Source organism: Ochotona princeps, chromosome 8, assembly GCF_030435755.1.
Source record: "Ochotona princeps isolate mOchPri1 chromosome 8, mOchPri1.hap1, whole genome shotgun sequence".
NCBI classification, from domain to species: domain Eukaryota; kingdom Metazoa; phylum Chordata; class Mammalia; order Lagomorpha; family Ochotonidae; genus Ochotona; species Ochotona princeps.
In genome coordinates this window covers 54,513,350-54,539,344 of record NC_080839.1, presented here as the reverse complement: position 1 = coordinate 54,539,344, position 25,995 = coordinate 54,513,350, and the positions used below count along the sequence as shown (strand labels likewise).

The 25,995-nt window shown below is 40.9% G+C and overlaps 1 protein-coding gene across 5 annotated transcripts in view; it reads left to right on the top strand.

Annotated features, from left to right (window-relative positions):
* RMDN2 (regulator of microtubule dynamics 2) overlaps window positions 1-13,857 on the top strand; it is a 63,616-nt gene extending 49,759 nt beyond the window's left edge. For 2 of the 5 annotated variants that reach the window (XM_058668065.1, XM_058668060.1), the window contains 2 exons: window positions 2,693-2,742; window positions 13,603-13,857. In XM_058668065.1, the coding sequence (XP_058524048.1) occupies window positions 2,693-2,742; window positions 13,603-13,663 (111 nt within the window). In that variant the 3' untranslated portion in view covers window positions 13,664-13,857. Of the gene's footprint in view, window positions 1-2,692; window positions 2,775-4,836; window positions 4,959-13,602 lie in introns of those variants that run through there. The other 3 variants (XM_012926246.3, XM_058668062.1, XM_058668061.1) reach the window with 2 other exon arrangements.
* The last annotated feature ends 12,138 nt before the right edge of the window (window positions 13,858-25,995 follow it).

Sequence of the window (25,995 nt, the reverse complement as noted above, 5' to 3'; positions counted from 1 at the left end):
TCTGGCAGCAGCACTAATCACACTGAAGACAACCTAGCCGTCAGTCTCTCACCCTCGTGTAGCATGTTTGCTTTTTTCACGTGGCACTGGTCACTTCTGCTGCCTCGCTAGCACAGGAGGACCTGTCTTCTGTGCCCTTCCAGGGACCTTTAGGCTCATCATTCTGTTCCTTGGTATTGGGAGTGTCAGCCTTGTGGTCTCTGGAGCCCAGAGTCATGTATGTTCACAGATTTATTTTGCCAGGACTTGAAAGTACAGTCTTTTTAATATTTCATGTGGACTTTTCTTGACCCTAGAAGACAATCTCAAGTCCCGGGAAACTTCCCCCCACTTTTTTTTTCTAAATAAAAGGAGTCCCTATGTTTTAGACAGTGTGAGAATGATTGCCGCATGAAATAATGACTACATTGGCAACCTCAAAGTGGTTTGCCTGGAGGCAGTCGTCAAGTTCATTAACTTGGAGTCTACTGACAAAGTTCAAATAGCAAAAGCTTTATGTAATACTTTGTTTTACACTGAGGATGTGCAAATATGCTTTTACTACCCTGTATTTTTAATTTAATATTTTGACGTGACAATAACCACATATCTAGGACAAACAGACTCCTATAGGATAATGCATACAATGTACCAGAATCATCTGAAAGAAGTGGCCTCTGGGAGTCCTGGAAAGTCAATACTTCTTCATGTTCACCGTGATTGTCTTCGGATGTACCTGTTGAGTGATGTCCTGAGATGTATTTCCATGTTAGATGTTCCTTGTGAATCATTGCTCTCACGGGTAGCTACTCAAACAGAATCCTCACCCTGCTTTACATATTCTGTCCTACTAAATGCATTAAGTAAACTAATGCACTTGTAATCTAAGTAGATTAAGTAAATTAATGCACTTGCTTTCAGATATATTTATCACACATAATTTGATGCAATTATATAACATAGAGTCTGTAAAAAGTCTTCACCCTGCCTTCTGGTTGATCAGAAGGTTGTGGCTCAAAGGATTTCACTTCCTGAAATCCAGTAATGCTGGCTCATTTGTTAGAAATCCTTATTTTCCTCTTGTTTCTGGATTGAATTATATCTGTGTGCACTGTCCATACCTGGAGAGTTTATTCTTCCTTTTTAACTTTTAAAGAATATTAGCAAGACAGTTATAGGATGGTTTCCCTCTGTCTAAGCATGCTTTCGTGAGTTTTAGAAAGGGAGTGTTACTCTGTTTATAACCTCTTGTTTCTACTCAGTTGGCTCTTCTCTTTTTGTTATTTATTCAAAATGTATTTTTTAAGGATGGACATTTTGCTCAGTGGTTATGATATTTCTTAGAATGCACACATCCCCATTGGAGCGGCTGAATTTGAGTCCTGGCTTCACTTCCTAGTCTAGCTTTTCAGTAATGTGCTCCTGGGGAAGCAGCAAGTGATGGTTTATGTGCTTGGGTTCCTGTCATCTACATGGGACATCTAGATGTTGAGTTCCTGGACTCGCCCAAGTGTTTGCTCTCTCTTGCTCCATCTCTCTCTTTGCCTTTCAAATAAAATGAAAGTAAGTAAATGCATTTTAAAATACATTATCTCTTGAGACTTCCAGTGTGTGATGTTTACTTTATACCCTAGACCTCCATTTTCTTATTTATTTATTAAAATAACTGATTTTACAGCATCCATTTGAGGTCAGTCATTCTTAGGTGTTCTAAAGGAAACTAGAAATTGAAACCACTGGTTTAAACTTTTACAACTTGCTTGAAGAGTGATCACTTATTAAAATACAATTCTCTGGTCATTTATCAGAGAGAAGCAGCAGCTCTGAGCTCCAGAGTACCTCAGTATCCATGTGGGCTCTCTTGGGGAGTCCATCTGTTTGGGTTATGATTTTTTTTTTGTGGCCCAGTGTCCAGACTGTCCCTCGCTGAGAATACAGAGAAAGACAAATGGTGCCCGAGTTCTTGACAGTGCAATCCCAGAAAATGATGGTCTTTAATTATGTAACTGGGCTGAGCACAAGAAGAGCGGCCTCTGCAGGCACTTCTTGAGCAAAGTTTTACAGAACTATCGCAGAATGGCAGTCGTCTGGTCTCCCTGGGAGCACTGGCGCTACTTCCCAGCTGGTGAGGGAAAGAGCTATGGAATGAAGGAAGATTTCCATAATAAAATCCATGCAGCAAAATCTTCAAAACCAGCCAAAGATCTGTCAGGACGGTCCATTTAGCATTGTTCTATGAGTAAGTTTCATGAGGATGAACTGGTCTCTACCAATAGAAAAAATAGGGAATGAGACACAATCAATCACTTGACTTTTCATTTGAGGTTATTCTGTGTGCTGTCTCAGCTTAAATATTTGGATAGTTCACATTTCTTCAAATCCTGCTGCTAGGGCTAAGACTTCTTCACTTATTATGATTGAAAAGGAAAGACTGATGTTGATACCATGCTGGTGAAGTTACTGTGTCGGCTTACCTGCAAGACTTTCTTCTGCCAGAAGCACACACCTCCTGACCCACTGAAGCAGGAACCTAGAGACTGCTCCCCACATTACCCATATTCTCATAGACTGGATCACGGCCTGCTCCAAGCAAGTCTGGAATTTCTTTGTAATGCTCTTTTTTAAAAATGCCTGTACTGTCACAAATGTGTCTTTCAAAGCATTTTTCACAGTGTGTGTGAAGTTTAATTGTGTGTTTATATTTTCTTGATAGGATCGGGCAGCACAGACAGAAGTGAAAAATATAATGACTTCCTTGAAGAGGTAAATAAAAGAACTTACTCTTCAACAAATCAGATTGGTCTACTAAAATTTAATCAGATGTGTGTTTTTATTATCCTATTATATCTTTATTTTGATGTAAGGGAAATATACTCAGAATTGAAGAGGACACATTTCTGCAGAAAACATCGAACTAGTAGCACTATAAAACCAGTCTTGTTATTTGGAGAATCTATTTGCTATGTCAGTCCAGAATCACCTATGAATATGCATAATTTATACTTTTCCTATCAATGTATTATAGACTTCAGAACATTTCTTTAAATGTTTAAATAAATCCACAAAATGAAACTCAATGAGCATTTTCTTTACTTGTGAAGATTTACATAAAGCAATTTCAATGATGTAGCTGAAAACTAGAAAGCATAAGGAATAAACATGAATAAGTTTTTGGTAGAAGAGGAGAACAAAAAGAAGAAAAACAAATAGTAATGACAGTATGTGAATAATTGTTTCACAATCACACTAGTGAGAATTGTTTATCTTCTTTCAGGAAACATTCAGTGCTGCAATATTGCCTTGCAATGACAATGTTTTGGCTCAAACATTTGAGATATATTTAAAGCATTTAAAATGCACTAACTTTAATCTCATCATTTCATGTCAGTGAAAAATCCTAAAAAAGAAAGCCCTACCTATGATTATTCACGAGTGTTCCTAACAGTATAACACAGTGCCCAACAATGAGAAAGAGGTTAGCCACATTAAAAAATGCAATGATACTGAAGTATTTTAACACTAAAACTTATTACAGAACTTCTTTAGTGTGAATGCAAAGCAAAATGACCTCAGCTGCCTGAAAATATGCCAAGAAAACATTTGGTAGAAAATACACTGAAACTAGAGTCATTTCTATTTCTTTGAAGCTGTTTTATTTTAATATTTCCCAATTTCTAGTAAATGACTTTTTAAATGAGCTCAGTCAGCAGTGATGTACAAAGCTTGAATTTCCTGTTCACTATCTCACATGCATGGGCAGGCATGTACACAGGTGTGTGCACACACATGTACTCAATATTTCAAGCTTCGATCTATAGAAATCAGTTGATCAAACGGAACCATTTCCCCCATCTTGTCTTTTATAATGGCTAATTCACATACTAAGTCAGTCAAACTGGTCTTACCCACTTGACCTCTGACAGCTGCTCCAACACTGCAGCTACCAGCTAGAGCCACTTGGGTCTCTCCATGGATCTGCGGAGCCCACGAGGCTATGGATGTTTCGCTCGGTCTCTGAAGAACCAGAAGAATGTGCAGATTGACACAGATGACGCCTCCTGGTTGTGAAAGATGTAGAACCAGCTATATTTTGGCCTTTGTGTAACAACTTGTCCCAGTAAGCATCACTCCAAAGACTTCTAGGAACTATGAGCAGTATCAAAGAATACTCTGGTGGATGACAGGGGGCTTTAGGACTCACAATTAGAGCACAATAAAGGTTTAATAAATATTTGTTGTAACAAAATTTTCTACTTAGTCTCTTCAGTCAGTGTATCTTCAATAGACAAGTTGGCATCCACAGATTGAATGATCAGTATAGTTATTTCTTTTTTTTTTAAGATTTATTTTATTTTCATTACAAAGTCAGATATACTGAGAGGAGGAGAGAGAGAGAGAGGAAGTGGAGCTGCCGGGATTAGAACCAGCAGCCATATGAAATCAAGGCGAGGACCTTAGCCACTAGGCCATGCTGTCGAGCCCAGTATAGTTATTTCTAATGAGGTCTTGATCCCCCCCAAAATATAATATTTTTAATTCAGTGTCTAGAGTATTGGGATTTTCTGACTCATTGGCAGTTTCTCATCTAGGGTGTTAAGATAAGTAACTGTCCAACCCCTCATGATACTACCCCTCTAAATAATCACGACAGCCTCATTACACGCTCAGTCATACCTTGTTACATTGCAGTTCTCACCAAATCATATAATCAATGAAGACAACTAAAAGTTTGCAAATCAACTTTTTCTTGAATGATGGTGTTATCTGTAGAATATTACACTTATTCCAGGGAATTTCACACAGAGTGAACCGTTAGGACCTTACTAAAGTTCTTTGGTTATTTCACTTGCTACTCAGGCTACTTGACCTTAGAGAAGACAGAATAGCTGCAGACTGTTCCTGAAAGGCTATTTTGGCCTGCTGGGTCACTAAGACCAAGCTCATGGCCTTGCAGATGAAGTCCACAGCCTGCTAACATCTCTAGAGGTTTCATGTGTGAGAGATCATCACAAATTCATAGAAAATAGATATAAAAAACTGCACAGATTTCAAAATATTTTTCACCAAAAATAAACTCATATTAACTTATTGGAACTTATCTGAACAGAATCTAGTTTCAGTAACTAAGAAGGAAAAGAGATGAATTTGAAAAGAGCCCCTGGGTTGGGTGTTTGACCTAGTGGTTAAGCTGCCACATCCCATATTGCAGTACCTAGGTCTTAATCCTGCCTCCATTCATGAATCTAGCTTCCTGCTAATGTACAGCGTGATAAGCAGCAGGTAATAGTTCTGGTAGTTGAATTCCTGCCACCCACGTGGGAGAACAGACTTGAATTCCCATCTCCTAACTTTGACCTGGTACTAGTCCCAGCAATTACAGACATTTAGGGAGTGAACCAGCAAACCATCAGCTAAAGCTATTCTCGCTCTCTCGCTCACTCTCTTATAAAACTTTTTTTTTTTTAAAAAAAGAACACTATCAGAACAAGAAGAAATCTGAAATGAAAACAAGAACAAATACCAATGGTGGAGCGTGGGTGGAAGAATGTTGAAATTGTTGATGCTTTACAAAAGGTTACAGAGTCAGTCCCCACAAATAAATCAGCAGCTTACAAATGAATCTCATTTTAAAAGGAAATGGGGCCAGCAGGTTATTTCACCATTTATAATGACAGAAATCCGTATTGAAACTGTACTCTGTGTCCCACCTGCTCCACCTCCCATGTAACTAATGTAGGTTGGAACAATAGCACAGGCCTATCAGCAGATAATAGATCAGAGTCCCTAAAACCCTTATGGGAGACCTGGATGGGTTTTCTGACTCCTCCCTTCAACCTGGTCTGGCCTAGCCCTAGTTATTGCAGCCAGTTGAAGAGTGTACCAGTGGAAGGAATTTGATTATGCCCCCATCTCACTAGGCCTGCCCTTCAAACGAATAAATACATCTTTAAAAAGAAGTAGCAGCAGCCAGATCAAAATCCAATATCACTTTTCTTTGAGCCAAAATAAAGCAGAAGGAGATGAATGATGTTAAAGATTTTGTTTTGTGGCTTTTTTTAAAGGGGATGTATAGTAGCTGTGTAATGGAGACAGTCCTATCTAGTAACATGTCATTTAACTTCATGGCATTGTAAATTTCTGTTTTTCTTTCTATTGTTGATTTTGTATTATGACTTTTCATTTAAGGGGATGTACAGTAGCTGTGAAATGGAGACTAACATCCAGATGTGAGGATGTAATGTGGTATGCATTTCTACTTCCAGACAAAGATGGACTTACAATGAAACTGTTCACTATATCTTGACAATAGGATGCTGGACTCTCTGCCATTGTCCATGCCCGCAATGATGGACATATGACTGTATATGAAGAATTATATTTTAGTAATGATATAGAGGAACTAGGTGAGGGGGGAGGGAATAGGGGAGGGGATAAGGGAAATGCTAGGAGCCTATGGAACTGTATCATAAAATGGTAATAATAAAATTAAAAATAAAAAAGAATAATGAAAAAAAGATAAAGCCTACAGTGACAGACTATCTTCATCAACTTTCCAGGAAAAAGATAAGCTTGACATGTCCTGATGGAAAGGACTAGCAGTTAATAGAAGAATCATTTACCAATACTATACACATCTCACTTGGTTCATCTTACACAATTCTGATGGAAAAAATGGAAAGCTTTGTCTTCACTGGATGTCGAATGGTTGTGCTCAAGTCAGCTACTCTCAAACAAGTGCAGTCACGGTCATGAGGCATTTCTTGACAGTGATACAAGAGGAGATAAAGCATGGCTTTACCCGTAGGATTCTGAGGACAAAGCACAAGCAAGCAACAGCTGCCAAAGGGTAGAAGTGATTCCATCAAAGGGAAAGTAGATCACTCCACAGCAGAAGGGATGGAAGCAGCTTATTGGGGCACTCAAGGCACTTGCCAGTTGTCTTTGTGGGAGTCCAAGGGGAACAAGAATACAGGCTTGTTAGAAGAGTGCTTTGAAAAAATTGCCGGAAACTTTAGCAGAAAAACGCCCAGGAAACCTTCACCAGAGACTCCACCACTACTGTGGCACCTCTGCTTGTATCTCTCATCAGATGACCGATTTTGCCAGAGTTTTCAAGAGAAGTCATTAGACATTTACCTTGATTTGACTACATCTGACTTACTAATATTTCCTAATGAACAAGATGAATCCCCCTGAATCATTTTGGAAAGGAAGAATTGTGACCCAGAACCCTGAATATGGTTAGAAAACGTTTCTCCTCAAATATCTATAGGAGATGTCAGCATTTCATTAAAATTTTAAAGAGTTGAGATGTCCATGTAATTTCAACATTATCCTCCTCGAAAACCATACCACTTCTCAGTTGTGACTAAAACTTGAGAGGAAGAAAGCTTTTCATTTGGTAAAACTTACATACTTTTGAATTATGAAAAAAAATCCTTACAGGCTCATAAAAATAATTGTCTACACCAAATGACCCTCTCATTTTATCAATAAATAAGTTGTTTTAAGATTTATTTATTTGAAATGCAGAGTTATCATGACAGATGGAGAAACAGCTTTTCTTCCATTGGTTCCATCCTCAGCTGGTCTCTAGGGCTGAGCCAGGCTGAAGCCAGGGGTCTGGAACTCCAACAAGGTATCCCATGTGAGCGGCTGCTGCTTTCCCAGTGCAGTAGCAGGGAGCTGGATCAGAAGCAGAGCTGCTGAAACTGGAACTAGTGTTCATTTGGGATGCCAATAGCTTGCTGCACCACAGTGCTGGTCTGCACCAATTTAGCAGTTTCAGCCCTGTTTTTTAGAAAAGATTTATTTATTTTTATTGGGATGGCAGATTTACAGAAAGAGGAGAAAAAAAGACAAAAATCTTCCATCTGCTGGCTCACTCCGCAAGAGGCTACAACAGTCAGAGCTGAGCCAATCTGAAGCAGATAGCCAGGAGCCTCTTCCATATCTTCCACATGGGTTCAGGATCCTAAGGCTTTGGGCCATCCTGTGCTGCTTGCTCAGGCCATAAGCATGGATCTAGATGGGAAGTAGAGTATCTCGAACACAAAGAGGCACCCTATAGGATGCTGGCACTGGCAGGTGGAAGATTAACTAGTTGAGTCATTGTGCTGGCCTCTCAGCCCCGATTTTTTAAGGGCCATGGTCAAGATTAGATAACTAGGCCTGGTGCAATAGCTTAGTAGCTAAATTCATCACCTTGAATGCACCATGATCCCATATGGGTACCAGTTCATATCCTGGCTGCTCCACTTTCCTGGCTTCTGACTTTGGATCGGCTCAGCTCCTCCCATTGCAACTACTTGGAAAGTGAACCAGCAGAGCGAAGATCTTTCTCTCTGTATCTCCTCTCTGTAGATCTGCCTTTCCATTGAAAAATAAAATGAATTGTTACAATATATAAATTAGAGATTAGATAACTGTACTGGCTTGGCCAGAGCTGAGTTTTGAACTCTCGTGTCTTCTGCACCCTTCTTTGGACCTAGGGCTCGATATAGTTACCTGGAATTCACTGTGCCTGGCACAGAAAGGAGGCTCTGAGATTGTTAAGTTACACAGTGTAGACTTATATTACAAGTGCTTTTCCTAAAAAGTTTTTTCCTAACAGTTTTTCCTAAAAAAGTTTTTTTTCTTTTTTTTCTTTTTTTTTTATTTTTTATTTTTTATTTTTATTTATTTATTTTTAAATTATTTATTATTTAACTTCATTAATTACATTGTATTATGTGACACAGTTACATAGATACTTGGGTTCTCCCCACCCCTCCCCAAACCCTCCCACCATGGTGGATTCCTCCACCTTGTTGCATAACCACAGCTCAAGTTCAGTTGAGATTCCCCCATTGCAAGCGTATACCAAACATAGAGTCCAGCATCTTATTGTCCAGTCAAGTTCAACGGCTTCTTAGGTATACCCTCTCTGGTCTGAAGACAGAGCCAGCAGAGTATCATCCCAGTCAATTGAAAGCTCCAACATACCCTCAGCAAAAATTTACATCATTATGGAATTAAGTGACATAGTAATGAGTAACCAATATGTTAAAAGTAAATGCGAGTTCCCAGCCACCTTCTGTGACCACCTCACCTATACTTCAATTTTAGTTTATACACAACATATAACATTCAAAACATAACATGTTATACATAACATCATATCATCTTAAATTAAGGCAAACATGTGGTATTTAACCTTTTGTGATTGGCTCATTTCCCTTAGCATTATGGTTTCCAGTTTGGCCCATTTGGCCACAAAGAACTGCATTTTGTTTTTTTTTAATAGCTGAGTAGTATTCCATGGAGTAGATGAACCATAGCTTTCTTATCCAATCCTCTGTTGATGGGCATTTTGGTTGCTTCCATGTTTTTGCAATTACTGATTGTGCTGCTATGAGCATAGGAGTGCATGTTGGTTTCTCATAAAACAAGTGTTCTGGATATATTCCTAGGAGTGCTATTGCTGGATCATACGGTATGTTGAATTTGAGTTGTTTGAATATTCTCCATACTGATTTCCATAGAGGCTGTACCAGCCTGCAGCCCCACCAGCAGTGGAGTAGGGATCCCTTTTCCCCGCAACCTCGCCAACAAGTGTTGTTGGTGCTTTTATTCATGTGGGCCAGTCTTACTGGCGTTAGGTGGTACCTCATTGATGTTTTAATTTGGATTTCCCTTATTGCCAGGGAACTTGAGCATTTTTTCATATGTTTATTTGCCATTTGGGTTTGTTCCTTTGTGAAGTGTTTGCCCATTTCCCGTGCCCATTTCTTGAGTGGCTTGTTTGTTTTGACATTTTGGTTGTTTTGTAGCTCTTTGTATATTCTGGAGATCAGCCCACTATCACCTATGTCGTGTGCGAAGATCTTCTCCCATTCTGTGGGTTGCCTTTTTACTTTGTTGATTGTTTCTCTAGCTGTACAGAAGCTTCTTAGTTTGATGAGGTCCTAATTGTTTATTTTGGTCTTGATTTCTACTGCATTTGGAGTCTTTTTTAGGAAGTGAGGGCCTACCCCTAAGTGTTCCAGTGTGTTTCCAACATTTTCTTCCAAAAGTTTGAAGGTTTCTGGATGTAGATTTAGACCTATTATCCATTTAGATCTGATCTTAGTGTATGGTGAGAGATGTGGATCTATTTTTTTGTTTCTGCATGCTATTAACCAGTTGTCCCAACAGCATTTATTGAACAGACCTTCCCATTTGCCTAGATTGTCGTTTGTCTTTTTGTCAAAGATTATTTGGCTGTATCTGTGTGGGTTTCCTTCTGGTGTTTCTATTCTGCTCCATTGATCTTCCTCTCTATCTTTGTGCCAGTACCACGCTGTTTTGATAACCACTGCCCTATAGTATGTCCAGAGGTCCGGAACTGTGATTCCCCCTGCTAACTTCCTGTTCTTCAGGATGGTTCTAGCTATCCGTGGTTTTTTGTGCTTCCAGATGAACCTTTGGATCATTGTTTCCAGTTCCATGAAGAATGTTTTGGGCAATTTGATTGGGATTGCGTTGAATGTATATATTGCTTTTGGCAGTATAGACATTTTAATGATATTGATTTTACCTATCCAGGAGCATGGGATGTTACTCCATCTTTTGAGGTCTTGTTCAATTTCTTTTTTAAGCAGTTTGTAGTTTTCTTCAAATAAGTCTCCTACATTTTTGGTTAGATTTATTCCCAGATATTTCATACTTTTCTCTGTTATTTTGAATGGTATCTTGCTGGTTAAGTCTTTTTCCATCTTGGGGCTGTTCGCATACACTATGGCTGTTGATTTTTGTTCATTAATTTTGTACCCTGCCACTCTACCAAACTCTTGTACAAGTTCTAGCAGTCTCTGTATTGAGTCTCTTGGCTCTTCTACATAAAGAATCATATCATCTGCATATAGTGAGAGTTTGACTTCTTTGTTTCCCATTTGGATTCCTCTGATTTCTTTTTCTTGTCTTATGGCCTCAGCGAGTACCTCTAGGACTATGTTGAATAGTTTTTCCTAAAAAAGTTTTTTTTCTTAAAAAAATTTCATGAAAATATATATGTTGTGGAAAATCTATGCATGAAGCCTAATTTTTTGCACCAAAATAAACCTTTCTTTTAACTCCTTTGTCTACAACATTATGAAATACTCTCATTTTTTTAAATATTTATTTATTTGTTTTTATTTGGAAGGCAGATAGAGAGGAGAAAACACAGAGAGGAAGATCTTCCTTCGATGATTCACTCCCCAAAGGCCGTGCTGGTCAGAGATGAGCCAATCTGAAGCCAGGAGCCAGCAGCTTCCTCCAGGTCTCCCACATGGGTGCAGGGTCCCAAGGCTGTGGGCCACCCTCGACTGCTTTCCCAGGCCACAAGCAGGGAGCTGGATGGGAAGTAGGGCTGCCAGGTTTAGAACCTGTCGGGTCCTCTCCTATTTTTAAAGGTCATTTACCTTAAGTTGGTTGGTGGCTTCATTTAATTCTTCTCCCTGCTTTAGGTCTTCCTCTAATTCTCAGCTTTGTCTCTTTAACTCGGGGAGCGTGCCGGGCTCCTCTTTTCCTCAGTTCTGCTACACATCTCTCAGGGACACCTAGCCCTCCTTTTCTGCTGCCCAATATTTTGAAAGCTGTTGCATTTTGTCCATGTTTTATGTTTTCAGAGAGAAATTATAAATTGTAGATATGTATCTTTTAAAAAAAATCTACTCCTCACTGTATTATCCAGTGCTTTAAACCACTTTTGTAGGCAGGAAACACTAGAAGTAGTAGATTTCTTTTTTTTTTTAAACAAGTTTTTACAATGTATATACTGTATAAAATAGAGCAACTTAAGCCAACTGTACTATGAAATTGCTTATAAAGTTGGGATTTGGTTAGATCTCTAAGATAACTTATTGTTCATCTTTAAATAGAATACTTGTGCTTTGGCAAACAAGGTTTACATGTGAATAGTGAAAGCATACTTTGCCTCCCACTTGAACACGTTTTACACATCCCAAATAATTTAAGACTGGGGAACCTAACTGGGACAGTAATCTGCAAAAAATGACATGTGAGAATGGCATTACAAGTTATGAATGCCACCCAAATGTGGCTCTAGCAGAGGCCTTGTGGGGCAGTCTCTTCAGCCAGACAGCATGGCCCCACCCCATGGGATCTAGAAGTCATCTCAAACCCAGCACAGACCATCCTAATTTTTTAAAGATCCCAGGCATGTACACAGTGATATTCTAGCCAAACCACTAATTCCATTATTTATTTTGACTCTGTAACCATTTTTATTTTTCTTGTGTTCTTCAATGCTAGGGACTCAGTGTGTGTTTCGGTTGTAAATAACCAAACATGGATTGAGCAATGTTATGGGGCCCTCTGGGGGCTTGTCCAAATTTCACACCGGCTTGAAGTTTACACAATCTGTGGCTGGCAAGGTGGTAACAGACTAAGCCTTGGCAGGCACCATTGACATCCCATATAGGTGCCAGTTTGAATCTCAGCTGCTTAACTTCCAATCCAGCTCCCTACTAATAGGAAATCAACAAAGGCTGGCCCAGGTCTTTGGGACCCTGGACCACGTAGAGACCCAGAATTAGCTACTGGCTGCTGGCTGCTGGCTTCAGATTGGCGCAGCTACGGCCATGACAGTCATTTGGGGAGTGAAACAGCAGATGGAAGATACTTCTCTCCCACCTTCTCCCTCTGAAACTGTTTTTCCAATAAAAATAAACTTTTAAAAATAAAGTTCTTTCTGCCTTCAGATATGATGTGAAGGGAGAAAGCAGAGGAAGAAAAGCAAGTAGGGGAGAATGGAAGGGAGGGAGGAGGAACAAAAATGGGGATGAGACAGGAGGCCATGCAAGGCCAAGCCTTAGACTTATTAGATCTAGTATCTCAGTGGAACCTTTTTACTCCCTGCAGCAGGTTAAGAAAATGATATAATTCTCATTTAACCAGTGAGAAAATGGAGCTTTTTGCTGTGCTAAACGTCACCTACTCAGTGAATGGGAGGAGAGTATCCCCATGTGCCTGACTTCCAGCCCTGACCAGGGAGGCATGGAAAGATTCCCAGTTGGAGCCATACAATCAGCTCATACCACCTAAGATTTAATATCCTTAGGGACTAACTCTTTGTTCTCTTTCTGTTGTTTCTATTTTCCTTAAAAGTTGCTTGAGGCAGCTTCTAAAACATTGACTTCTTAAAATTGGTGCAACTTCTGACTTAGCCAAGAACATAAACAAATGTCTCCCATGGGGTGGGGCTAGGGGGTGATGGGAGATGGTTTCATGGAAGGAAAACAGTAATTTAAGCTGGGCTTTGGAAACAGTGTGATGTCTGTACAAGATAAATCCATGGGAATGGCCTAGAAAAGTGCTTATTCCACTTAGGGAACAACTTACTGGCACATGAAAGCAGTAATTTCTCCACTGAGCTTTGGCTCTGAGTCCGGCTTCGTTTCCCTTTTCATTCTAACGTAAAAAGGTAACCAACTTTCTATTGCTACAAATCTACAGTTTACATAGTAGCACTTAATTAAGAATATGACCTACATAACAGTTGCAGTACTCACAGATATGGACTCTTCCATCTAGCTTCTTGGATTGATAAAAGAAAAAAAAAAATGAGGTGGAAGGGTGACCAATTGGTTTTTTTTACAGAGAGCAGCTTACTGGGGATGTGGAAGTAATAGCCACCTATCCCTCGTACCCTCCCACCTAGTCTGGAGGCTGGACAGGCTTTCAGAGCAGGAACCTCCTCCGGATGCAGAGAGCTGGCGAGGGGTGCAATGATCTATCTGAGGCCACAGCTAACCAGACCCGCCTGAAGTTGTTCAAGGGAAGAGCCAGGGAACGGAGTGAGGGCCCGAAGGAAATCATTCTGCACAGGAGCTGGTACTTCACAAGGGCTCAGCTTCAGTGGGTTTGGGAACCCAGCTAGAAGAGATGCTCTTTTGTTTCTAGTTTCCTTAAAAGCTGCTTAAGGCAGCTTCTAAAACATAGACTTCTTGAAATTGGTGCAACTTCTGACTTAGCCAAGAACATGAACAAGTGTCTCCCATGGGGTGGAGGGAGATGGTTTCATGGAAGGAAAACAGTAATTTAATCTGTTTCTTATATTTCTTCTGTAACTTTTCTTGTATTAACTTCATTGAAATATAGATCACATACATCAAAACACACTCCTTTAATCAGCTCAGTTTGATGAGTTTTGACAAATTGGCACACTAGTATAACCCCTTCCACAATCAAAATATGGAACACGTATATGAATTACTCCAGAATCTTCCCTCCTGTTCCTTCCCGCTCAGTCCTCCCAGACACCTGAGCCCTGGCCCCAGGCAACCACAGAACTGTTCTCTATCTCCATAGATTGTTTACACTTATTAAATTCTGGATTCTTTTTCTGGACATGTTTCTAAATCTCATCTGAGACATGGGGCGTATTAATTCATTTCATTTTTCTTGACTAATATAGCATGGTTAGAATATACTGTAACTTATCAACTCACTTGGTTTGATCGCTTGTAATACGCAGTGATTACATGCATTATTACAAATAAAGTTTATATGAATATACACAATCTGGTCTTTCTGCAAACATGCTTTTATGGGAGCAGGGAAGGACTTCTAAGCCCAGTGGCATCTTATTGTGTCACATACTGAATAGACTTTAGCTTTATTAAAAACTACCAAGCCCTTTCCCAGAAGGCATTTTCTGAACTATTTTCATTCCCAACAGTAATATCTGAGCGTTCCAATTGCTTCATAGCCTCATTGATGCTTGGGTGGTGAGCCCCAGCCTTTAATTTTATCTGTTCTCGTGAATGTGTGATGGCATTTATTTCATAGTGGCTTAATTTGTGCTTCCCTGACTAATGATAATGAGCATCTTTTCATGTGCTCATGAGTTATTTCCTTCCTTGGTTCATTTTTCTGACTAGTGACACCAAATTTAATAATCCTACAATCGAAGGTATCCGTTGCCCATCAGTGGATTGTTCCTTTTTCTTTCTTGGTTTATCACTGACATACCAGTGGACAGTAGCTCTTTTCCCCCTCAATATGAAGGTAAGAGCAATAAGAACAGACATGCAAAACTCCCCTTTGTGGGAAGCTAAAAATAAATTGAACCATGGTATTAGAACAGTGATGAAAAAGGGAGACATATCTCACATTCTTCTCTGGCTTTGCTGTTCTTTTGGGAACAGTCATTTCCTGCACTCTCAAACTTTTCAACTCCATAGCTTCCTGGGGTTCCTTCTGCAACCTCCCACTCATGTGAAGCATGCAAAATGAACCATAGTTATCCTAGGAATGACTTTATGGACCACAACAGCACGTTGCTTTGAGCTTTTGCACTACATGTGCTAATTTTAAAAAAACACATGCCTTGGATCAGTAAAAATTCACAGAAAGCCAGATATAAAAAGAATGTTTTTGGTTGAGGTGTGTATGCCTCTGGCTATCTGCTCCCATTTAATACCTATAAAGAATACGAATGCTGCTTCACTTTTTAGAATCCTGTACTTGGTGGTCTCTGGCGTGGTCCCAACAGGACATCACCACTGAGCTGCAGTGAGGCAGTGAGATCGTTGTGAGGTATAGCTCCTTCCACCCTCTGACTTGTCTGTCTTTAGCTGTGTCATCACCCACCCTGGCTCTGCCAAAAAGAAAAAAAAGGGGCCCGGCGGCGTGGCCTAGCGGCTAAAGTCCTTGCCTTGAAAGCCCCGGGATCCCATATGGGCGCTGGTTCTAATCCCGGCAGCTCCACTTCCCATCCAGCTCCCTGCTTGTGGCCTGGGAAAGCAGGAGAGGACAGCCCAAGGCATTGGGACCCTGCACCCGTGTGGGAGACCTGGAAGAGGTTCCTGGTTCCCGGCTTCGGATCGGCGCGCACCGGCCCGTTGCAGCTCACTTGGGGAGTGAATCATCGGACGGAAGATCTTCCTCTCTGTCTCTCCTCCTCTCTGTATATCTGACTTTGTAATAAACTGAATAAATCTTTAAAAAAAAAACTAAACATCTTTCAGCCAGGACACCCTCCTCCTGTGACCCAGAGAGGCTAAATCTAGGCCAGACTGTTCCATTCACCACCCCTACCTCCCACATACTGTGGTGCCTTGCAGGATGGAGAGAGGTGCTAGAAGGCTGGAGGAGTCCAATTGTTGCAGCTTTGTTAAAACCATCTGGAATAGAGGAAGACCCTCAAAGGGCTGTAAAAGTCAAATCATCCTGGAAGAAAAAAGTCTTTCCAAAGACTTATTTCCAACTGATGTTCTGATAGCGTGGCCAATATGGTCACAACGATGACCTGGAAAATGTCTTCTCAATGATAATGAGAGATTAACTTGTTTATGATAAAGTTGGGTATTTCTATATAGGTCATTTTATCATAATCTTCTCAGCCTATGGTTTCCAAGATTTTTTTTCATTGAATACTTGAATCTCTTTTAAAATTTGTATCCCCTAATATGTTTACATTATTATTTATATATACATATTTAGTACCCTACTAAAACATTCCCAATAAAATATACACAAGTGCCAATCATTTTAAGCAGTAAGAGTATGTGGTGAGAGCTACACTTGGGGCAAGCTGGGCTGAGTCAGGCTGTAGCACTTGTTGCTGAATGTCAAGACTGAGGGCAGCTCATCTCAGACTGAACCACAAGGTCCCATTGGCATGTGCAAGTTTCAGGTCTGGGAATAGGCCTGGTAGTTGAAACTCCTGAACTCCCCTGATGGGCTGCTGCTTCCACAAGTAAGCATGAGAGCTGGGCCTGGGGGAAGGCCAGGCTGGGCTAGACTGTCATACCTACTGATATGCAAGAAAGCCAGAATGGATGCAAGCCAGATGGACTAGACCACAGCACCTGCTGGCAAGTGCCAAGCCTGGGTGTGAGCCATGTAAAGCCTAACTGCAGTATCCCCTACAAGATCTGGGTCTGGGAACATGCCTGGCAGGGGAACTGTGGGCACAATACTGCTAGGCTATACATACTGCTGGTGAACACAAGAACCAAAGCTAGGGGTGATGCTGGAAGGCACAAAAACCAGGGCTGGGTGGGCTTGGTGGGGATTATTGGGGAGTCACCCTGACTAGGATGTGGCACCCACTGGTGTGCATGAGCACTGAGTCTGTAGTGGGCTGACTGGGCAGGACCACAGCACCCACTGGTTTGCATGAGGTATGGGGTTGACCAGGTAGCTACATCCACTGGCACGTGCATTGACTGGTATAAGTGACAGACCAAACCTGACTCTGCACTGGTTGGCACTCCAGGCAAAATTTCTTGGAATCCCCAACTAGACCACTAGACTGAAACCGTAGCCACATGGAAAAGCACAATATGTGTGGTCCAACCTTGGAATGCATGTATTAGGAGTGGGCCTCTTAAGTTGCTGTTCTGTGAGTGAACAGCATGTCCTGATGCACAAACGGAGCATGACAACCAGAAGAGGGTGTCAAGTGCCTAGTCAGAGCATGGAAAGAACTGGTTGGCCAATTCCACTGGCTCAGGTTTGCTGCATGTTCCTGGACCTGCGGATGCACTGAAGTGGACTTGGTCAGCTTATAAACCTTAGAAAGATTTTTCTCAACTCTGCAGCAACCTGATAAAACATAAAAGATATATATATACATATATATATATATATATATATATATATATATATATATATATATGAAAACACTGCACTCAGAACCTGATTAAAAGAGAGCTGACATTTTTTATTATATGAACTTCAACTTGGGGTCTCTGAGTCTCAGTATACTCATCTGTAATTGGGATAGCAACCCCTACCATGCAGGACTTTGGTTGGGAAAATTTAATAAAAGCACACAAAGTAATTGGTCCAAGAGAGAATGTAGAAATGGTGATCTTACCCACCTTCCTGTAGCCCTTGACCCTTATTGCCCTGATCAACTATGTAAAAATCATAAAAAATTAAAACAATTAATAAAAAATAAAACAATTGTCCATGGGAGCAGAAAATCAGCTTCTCTCCCTGAGGGACAGACCCTTCCAGTTAATTATCTCCTCCCCAAACTTTTCCACATTGCTTTTCTCCTCTTATCTCCACATTGCAACCACAGTTGCCCACACATCAGATGCTGGATTGATTGCAAATTGCCTGAGGCGAAGTCACACCCAGCATCACAGTCAACTGGGAGTCACATCCAGTTGGTCCAGAGTGAGATGGCAAGAAAAGAAAAATTTTTAACTTTTTCCATTTTTTTATCATATTTTTGGCAATCTTTAAATAGTTAATTAGGGTAAAAAGGTTCAAGGGCTACAGGAAAGTGGTTAAGACTATTACTTCCACATTGTTTTCTTCATGTATCTGAAGTAAAGGGGGTTTTAAGGGAGAAGCACAGCCCAATTTCCCACCCACCCCAGGTCCCTGATGTGCGGGCATGCTCCGAGGGTCTTGCCCAAGTGGTTTTGATAGTTCAACAGTTGTGAATCGCTGCCAATCTCACCACTCCAAGCTCGATGAGGTCGTTGAAGAATCCACTGATTGACACAGTCCATCTTAGAGTCTCTGCTTGCCCTGTTTTTCACTGCCAACATATGGCTGAAGTGGTTGATTGACTTGTTCTGTCTTCTGTCTTTTCATGGGTAGAGTTCTGAGTCTGGCAGTTCGATTGGGGAGATCACAAAAGAAACTTTGTCTGAGGTGTTCCCAGACCAGATTCTTTTATGTACCAGCAAGTACAGGGCCCGGCACAGTCCATCGCCCCAATCAGCTGGTGGTTGCAATTGCTGGGTTGGTTCTGTTTCCAGCGCTGTCTTCCACTTGAACAAATGGGTGTTGCAGTCCAGCCTGGTTCTGCCCAGCACACACTTGGCCCTCACATAAACCAGTGGGAGCTGCAGCCTAGAAGAAGCAACCCACAATAACCCCCACCAGGCCCGCCCCTTGCCCTGGTTTGCCAGTATGTGCAGCAGACTAGTACAGTCTGTCCCACATACCATTCAGCTCTCATACTTGTCAATGAGCATTGAAGCCTAGTTCCACCTAACCAGCTCCACTATCAAGCCCACACAGATGTTGTTAGGTGCCTTTCTGTCTAGCGACCCAGCCCCTATCCTGGTTTTCGTGCCCTCTAGTGGGAGTGGTAACCCAAGAGGGAGGAGCCCACTATTTCCCTTCTAGGCCACTCCCACTCCCGGATTATGCATTCTCCAGGTGTTCTGCAATTTAACTTGACAGAATTAGCCCCCAGTGCCAGCTTCTGCCAGCTGATGCTGTGGCTAAGCCCAACCAACCCTCACCCACTCTAATTTTGGTTTGCACCAGTAGGAACAATCAGCCCAGCTGGCTTTTCCCTGATCTAGTCCACATGAGGCCCACAGGTGTTGTAGCCCTGCCTAGTCTGGTCTGCACCCATCCCAGCTCACGCATTCCAGTGGGAGTAGCTGTCCAGCAGGGGAGCACCCCCATATTCCCCCTGCCGGCTCCGCCCCCTCCCTTCCTGGTTCTCACGTGTGGTGGTTCGGCGCTGTGGTCACATCTGGTACAGGAAACCTCACCTTGGCATTCCGTAATGTGTACTGGTTTTTTGTTGCGACCGAACCTGGCTCGACCCATACTCTGTTGTGGTGCTCGGATTCGCCAGTGGATGATGTGAACTGATTCAGCCTGGTCTGCCCCCGACCTATGCCAAAATGTATGCCAGTGGGAAACTTTCCATGGCCTGTTCTGGGCTGTTTCCTTTCATGCTTAGAAAAGAAAAATTTTAAGAAAAGATAAAAATGCACTGCTCTCGGGCAGTTCTGTGAGCAGGAAAAAATACTCTGGTGTCTGGTATTTGCCTGCTTGTCTTACAAACCTGCCCCCTACATGGGACTCCGCGTCCTTATCTACCTACTACTTACACTCATCATCATTCTTATTTCCTCTTCCCTTTCTTTCTTTCATTCCTTCCCATTTTATCCAGCAGATATCTGAAGCCTGGTGGCAGAGGACCTTGGGGACTTCCCACTGCAGACCTTCTACTTTTACACAAAGAGTCCTTGGAGGTGGCAGGTGGCAAGGAGGGACACGGCTGCTTGCAAAGCATTCTTTGCACAGCATGTTGCCCTGTCTTCCCTGGAGGGTAATTTTGGATTTCCCTAGCAATCAAATAAACTGAGTTCCACGTTACTGGTTCAGTTGTCTGCACACAAGGGAAAAGTGCCAAGGGGAAACTGATACCCTGTGTTGAGTAAGCTATTTCTGGGAAATTCAGTGCTGTCTCCTGCACAGTTCAGGGCTGGTTACCACTGTCTGCAGCCTGCTCCCCTGCACCCATCTGAGCCTTCAGCAAAAGCCTCAGCCTTTAGAAGCATGATTTGTATTTTTTTTCCCTTTCTGAACTATGTTATAAACAGAACCTGTACACATGTTCGCTCTTTGTATCCCACAACATCTACAATAAGATCTGCCACACAGCAGGCACCCGGGAAAAGTCTTTTGGAAATAAAATGAGGATTCAATTGATAACATTAAGAGCTTCTCACAAGCCCACTAGGGTGGGACCAACAGGTTACCATGGATAGGCTGAGCAGGTTTCTCTCACATGGAATGGGCAGAAACCCATGAGTTTCTAAAGTTCACTCTTGAGGCCCTCATGTCTTGGTGGCCTCCATGCCATTCCTGCCCTCTGGGAAATGGCTGCCCCTTCCTTGTAGCCCTGGAAGGGCTAGGCCAGCAGTTCCTGTTCAAGTGTTTCCTCAAGCAGCCAAACCAGTCTCCTTGTGCCCAGTTCTTATTTGAGTTTTGTTCAAGACGATGAAACCAAGATATTTTTGAAAACTGTGAAAAGCCAGATGATACTAAGGACTATGTGTGTGTGTGTGTGTATACACACATATACATATGCTATATGATCATTATTGTAAGATTTTCCTGTATGATTTTAGCTATTTGGACTTGTCCTCACTTTAGAAATGAGAAACTATGACTCATGGAAGCTAAGCAACTTGCCTGTGGTCCCACAGCTCGTGAGTCAGTGAGCAGGCTTCTAACTCAGCCCTGGTGGGCTCCAAGGTCTCCAGGCTAGCCGTGCAATTTTCTTGCCATGCCATTTTCTTCTTTCTTCCCCAGAAGGTCTCTACTCTGTGCTTCCCTAAGGGGCAGTATTCCTTCTGTAAACCCCTGCTCCTCTGAAAAAAATCTTTATGTCTCTATTGTATCATTTTTGCTTTGCTGGGAACATTCACCCACACCTGCATCTTGCCATCTCTTTGCCTTTTCACTCCCACCCTTACCTAGAAGGCCCCTTCCTCCAATTGGAGGACAATTGGTTGGTGAACACAGGAGGGATAATCTCTCTTATTGCCTTTGCAGGAAACCATCCAGTGTCTGAGGCAAAGATATGAATTTCTCCAGGTCAGAGGCAGAGAGGCATGGATGGGAGTCAGAAAGGACAGCAAGAAAGGGCACTTGGCTGGCCCTGCCTTCCCCTGGGCTTAACATCCCTGACTTCACCATCTGCCCTAGAATGTCAAGTATCACCCCACTGTCATGAGAGTTAAGTGGGACAGTGAACATGAAGGTGGCAGTACAGTGTCTGACCCCTCTACCTGCCCCTCCAACCACATTTTCACATGTCTCCTCTGTGAAGTTACATAGTTTTGCAGTTTGCATTGGATTGTATGATGCATTTTGGGTTAATTTTTATGTAAAGTATCTCCAAATTTTGTGAAAAGTTATCCATTGACTTGTCTTTATCTTCTTTGTCATAGATCAGTTGAGTGTATTTTGAAAGATTTTTTTTTCTAAACTCCTCAATGTCTTCCATTGATCGATGTGTGTATTGTTTGATCATTTTTATGCCATCTTCGTAATTTTACAACTGTATAGTCAGTCAGTGTTTTGTATGGTCAGAATGTTATTGTCCCTTAAGGAATTCATTCTTGGAACATGGTATGTCTTCAGTGTCACTCAGTGACCCATGTGTTAATACCTAGGTCCTAGGATGATACCAGTAGAAAGTATTTTGAAGCAAGGCCATTAGAAGAAGGTATTTTGAAGCAGGGCCTAGTGGGAGCTCTTTAGATCCCTTGGGGCATGTATGGAGGGTAGCTCTCAGGGTAGTGTTGATAGGGGAAGCCTGAGTCAGTCCCAGCTGCTTGCTGCCTCACCATGTGAACATTCCTCCCTAGCCACCTCACCAGACTACTGAACCCATGTTACCACTTGGTCTATGAACATCCAAAGCAATGAACCAAAATAAATAAGTAGCTTCCTCTTCAGCATTTTGTTAGAGTGACAAAAGCTGACTAATACAACCACACAGCCTAGGTCTAGCTTTAGACCCAAAGATCCCTAAGCCAGACAGGTCCTACAGCAAAGGGGTTAGCATTATACTGCAAAGTATGACTGCTTACTTTTATTTTACTATTATGTATGTTCACATATATTTACTTATTTTTGCATGAGGAACCTTCCTGGCACTTTACAACATCAGTCACTCCTGAACTGCCTTGCGAAATGTGCCCATGACAAGGGAGTTAAGTTTCTTGTGAAAACTCTGAGGGTCATTGGATGTAAAAACAGGCAAACTACCCTGTTTATCCAAATACAGGCTCAGTTCATCTCTTGGGGAAAATACTTCTGAAAGTATGATTTTGGAAGATGATTACCATACATCTTCCCTCAAGAGATTGTTGTGCAATAATGCATCAAAAACGTTAGTACCATGATCTCCAAATCATAAATATCCAACATATTTTATTTCCATTTCTTCCCTCTTCATGCCTAACACATGCTGAAAAGTGATTAATATGCTAGCACAGGTTCTCAAAATCTGAATGAGCCTCAGCAGATGAAGGAGCTAGCTGCGTGAACTACAACTTGCCTGTTACTATTATTTTCCTCCAAAATTGTAGGCTTCAATGCTTTTTTTTAGTGTATTTTAATACAGTTAACTTTCTTCTTCTTTCTTTCTGAGAATGATAACTAATAGAACATGGTCACTGAACCAAAATAGGGGAGTATTAACACTTAACATGAGTAGCACTTTGGAAGAGAATGGATTGGCTTTGAAGTTATAGAAACAGCTTCTGTGAATTTCCAACAACCACACCTGTTTTGTGTCCCATTTATTTCCCACCCTGCATCCAGCTTTACCGTCTGTTGAATTGATTGGGTCGAGTTCAACTCTGCTTGACAATTTAGAAAAATCTGACCGTAATGTATGTTTTTTAAAGAATATTTCCCCCATGAAAATATTTCCTTTACTCATCCTTAACTGGAAGAACCGTTACCAAGGTTCCTATTGCAGTGTATCTGGAAAAATGAATGTTCCATTAGACCAATACATAATCATCCCTTTGGCTGCTAGAGTGATGTTTCCAAGCCAAAGCATCAATGACGTTGTGTGCAATTTTCACTTCACAATTTCCTTTCTTGTTTTCACAGTATTGGGAGTGACCGTCTGGAAGAAATAAGGGCCTATGGACCCACACAACCCTGCCATCTTGAGCATGGCTGGGCTGTGAAGGCCTGGACACAAGCCCTGTGACATTCAACCCTTTCACAAGGGAAAAAATCCAGCAGAAAATAATTCCCACATAGTAGGTTACAGAATCCTTTCAATCCATTCTTTGTATTGGGCATGAATTTCCGTTTTTAATTAAGACATGTGTACCTTAAAATGAATGAATGAAACAGAAAAAGAACCAGTTTGTGGTTGAGGAAGGAAAGTGTGTCCTGTCTGACTCACACAAAGAGGAAACATTAGGTCAGCCAGTGAGAGCCTCAACCCTTTCAATCTTTCAAAGCAGCAAGTTAATTCTTATTTTACTTGGTGGCATGCCAAAAATTTAACTTCTGCTTTAGTCTCTATAAACTCCAGAATACAGAATCTGGAATTTAGTAGGAAACTGTATCTTAAAAAGTATATGGGGTGGTGGGAGGAGACAGGGCAAAGAAGTAAGCAGCCTATAGTGTCGAACAGCCAAATAAAGTATTTATGATCCAAAATTTTAATTCACGGTGATACAATAGATGAAATAAACAGATGCTTTAGATTGCTAAAACAAAAAAAGAAATCTTAATAACAAAATTTTGGTAAGTGTTCCTTTATAGATATCACAGGTATTTTTTAAAATTTGGTATAGCAAAGCAGTAAAAGTTACATTATAATGTGTTCTCAGCATCTCTTTCAGTTACAACTATGTATTTAACTGCTAGGTACATACCAAAAGCATACATGATAAAGTATAAAGGTTTAAAAAAGGCTAAATTAGAAGTTATCCTTGAATGACAATCATCTACTAAGTTATATCTTTTTATCACACATTTGCATCACAGGTGAACACATACTGCTCTGAAACTATTTGATCTAATAATCTACTATAAAATAGTAAGGCTGTACTAACATTTCACAGGTAAAGGCTAAGTTCTGGGACATAAAAGGTTTTTTGATGATCTACAAATCACACCTGAGTCATCTTTTTTGTTTTGGAATAAGGCTATTTCATTACAAAATCAAAGCTTTAATATATAAATGAGCCACTTAATATACTTTAACTATTGTAGTAACCTGAAATAAATGTCCAAATTCTGAATGTTCTAAGTTATCGGCATATCTGATTTGGCTTTATGATTAAGCAATAATCTGATTTTTGTGGCTTCCAGACAGTTATTATTGACTGGTCTAATTTATTCCTTCCTTTAACTGGGCTACAAGTGTATTAAATATGCCAGCTAACCCCAAAACACCCATCTTATTTTCTCCTGGAGAAGCACAGCTTTCCCTTTGCAACATGCAATAGATGATGGCTGATCCTACAGACATAAGAGCGGATTACAGCACATCTGGGTTTGTTGACATAATGAGGTATCTAGCTTGGCACATGATTGTTTTTGCTCTTACACCTCTCTTAATCAGTTAAATAGGCCTTAATAGGCTAAGAGAAACCCAAATCACTGTGTCAGCCCTACTGGGTATATCACTTTGAAACAGTCGCCACTTCCCTCTGCCCCCACAAAATTTATATGCTTTGCTTTATCCTGATTTCAACAGTTGACTTTAATGTCTTTGAAAACAGTGGCACAAATAACTTTTCATCTTCAAAACTTATAGCTGTAATTTTTTTAAATAAAAAGAATATGAAATTTTATTAATACAATAGTCCAGACTACAAACCAGATTTGTTATGCTGTAGATCCTTTTCAATCTCTTGGAGATCCATTGCAAAGTCTTACTCATAAAAATTCGTGCTTCAAATTTTGTGTTGCAAATTATTTATTGGGAATAGACAGGAATGAGGCATCTCTCTGGCTTTTTCCCCCCTCTCTTCCCTTACCTCCTCCCTCCAAACACAACCATCACACCTTCCTTTCCTTTGAGATTTAAGCATGAAAATGAAAAACGTAATAAAAGGCAATGAAGAATAAAACCTTAGAACTCTGTAGAACTTTCTCTGAAAGTTTAATTGTAATGAAAATTAAAACTTGCAACTTCACATCGTATTTTTGTAGCCTTCCTTCACTTAAAAAAAAAAAGCTTCCCATTTTTATGTAATCCAAATGCACACATTTTGTGCAAGCTCATTTCTTTCCCAGCCACCACAGTGATGCTTCACTGGGTTTCCTTTCTTCAGTAATACAATGCACAACTGTTCTGATTAGCTTCACTGTCTTACAACATGATTCCTAAGAGCCTCCCAACACTATCTTCTGATTCTGACTTTCCAAAAACAGACGTTATCAGCCTTTAAAAAACCATTTAAAAGAGAAAGTGGGTGAAGGATAATAGGTGTTCCTTACTTCGGTAGTAAAGAGAAAATTCAGATAATTCACAGCATTTTCCACAATGTAACAGATGGACACGGGTTCTACTTCTTGCGTTTCATTTGGATAACAGTTTACATTTCCACTAATCACAACAGGAAATCAATTATCAGAACTGTCATTACATTAGATTAAGATTTAAGAATGCCAAGAGTTTGAGATTGTAACGTATTAATTAGATGAACTGAAGAAGGAGATTCTGTATTATAAATCCAATTCTAATCAAACCTTAATAAACCAAGAGCATATCCTCTTGATGCA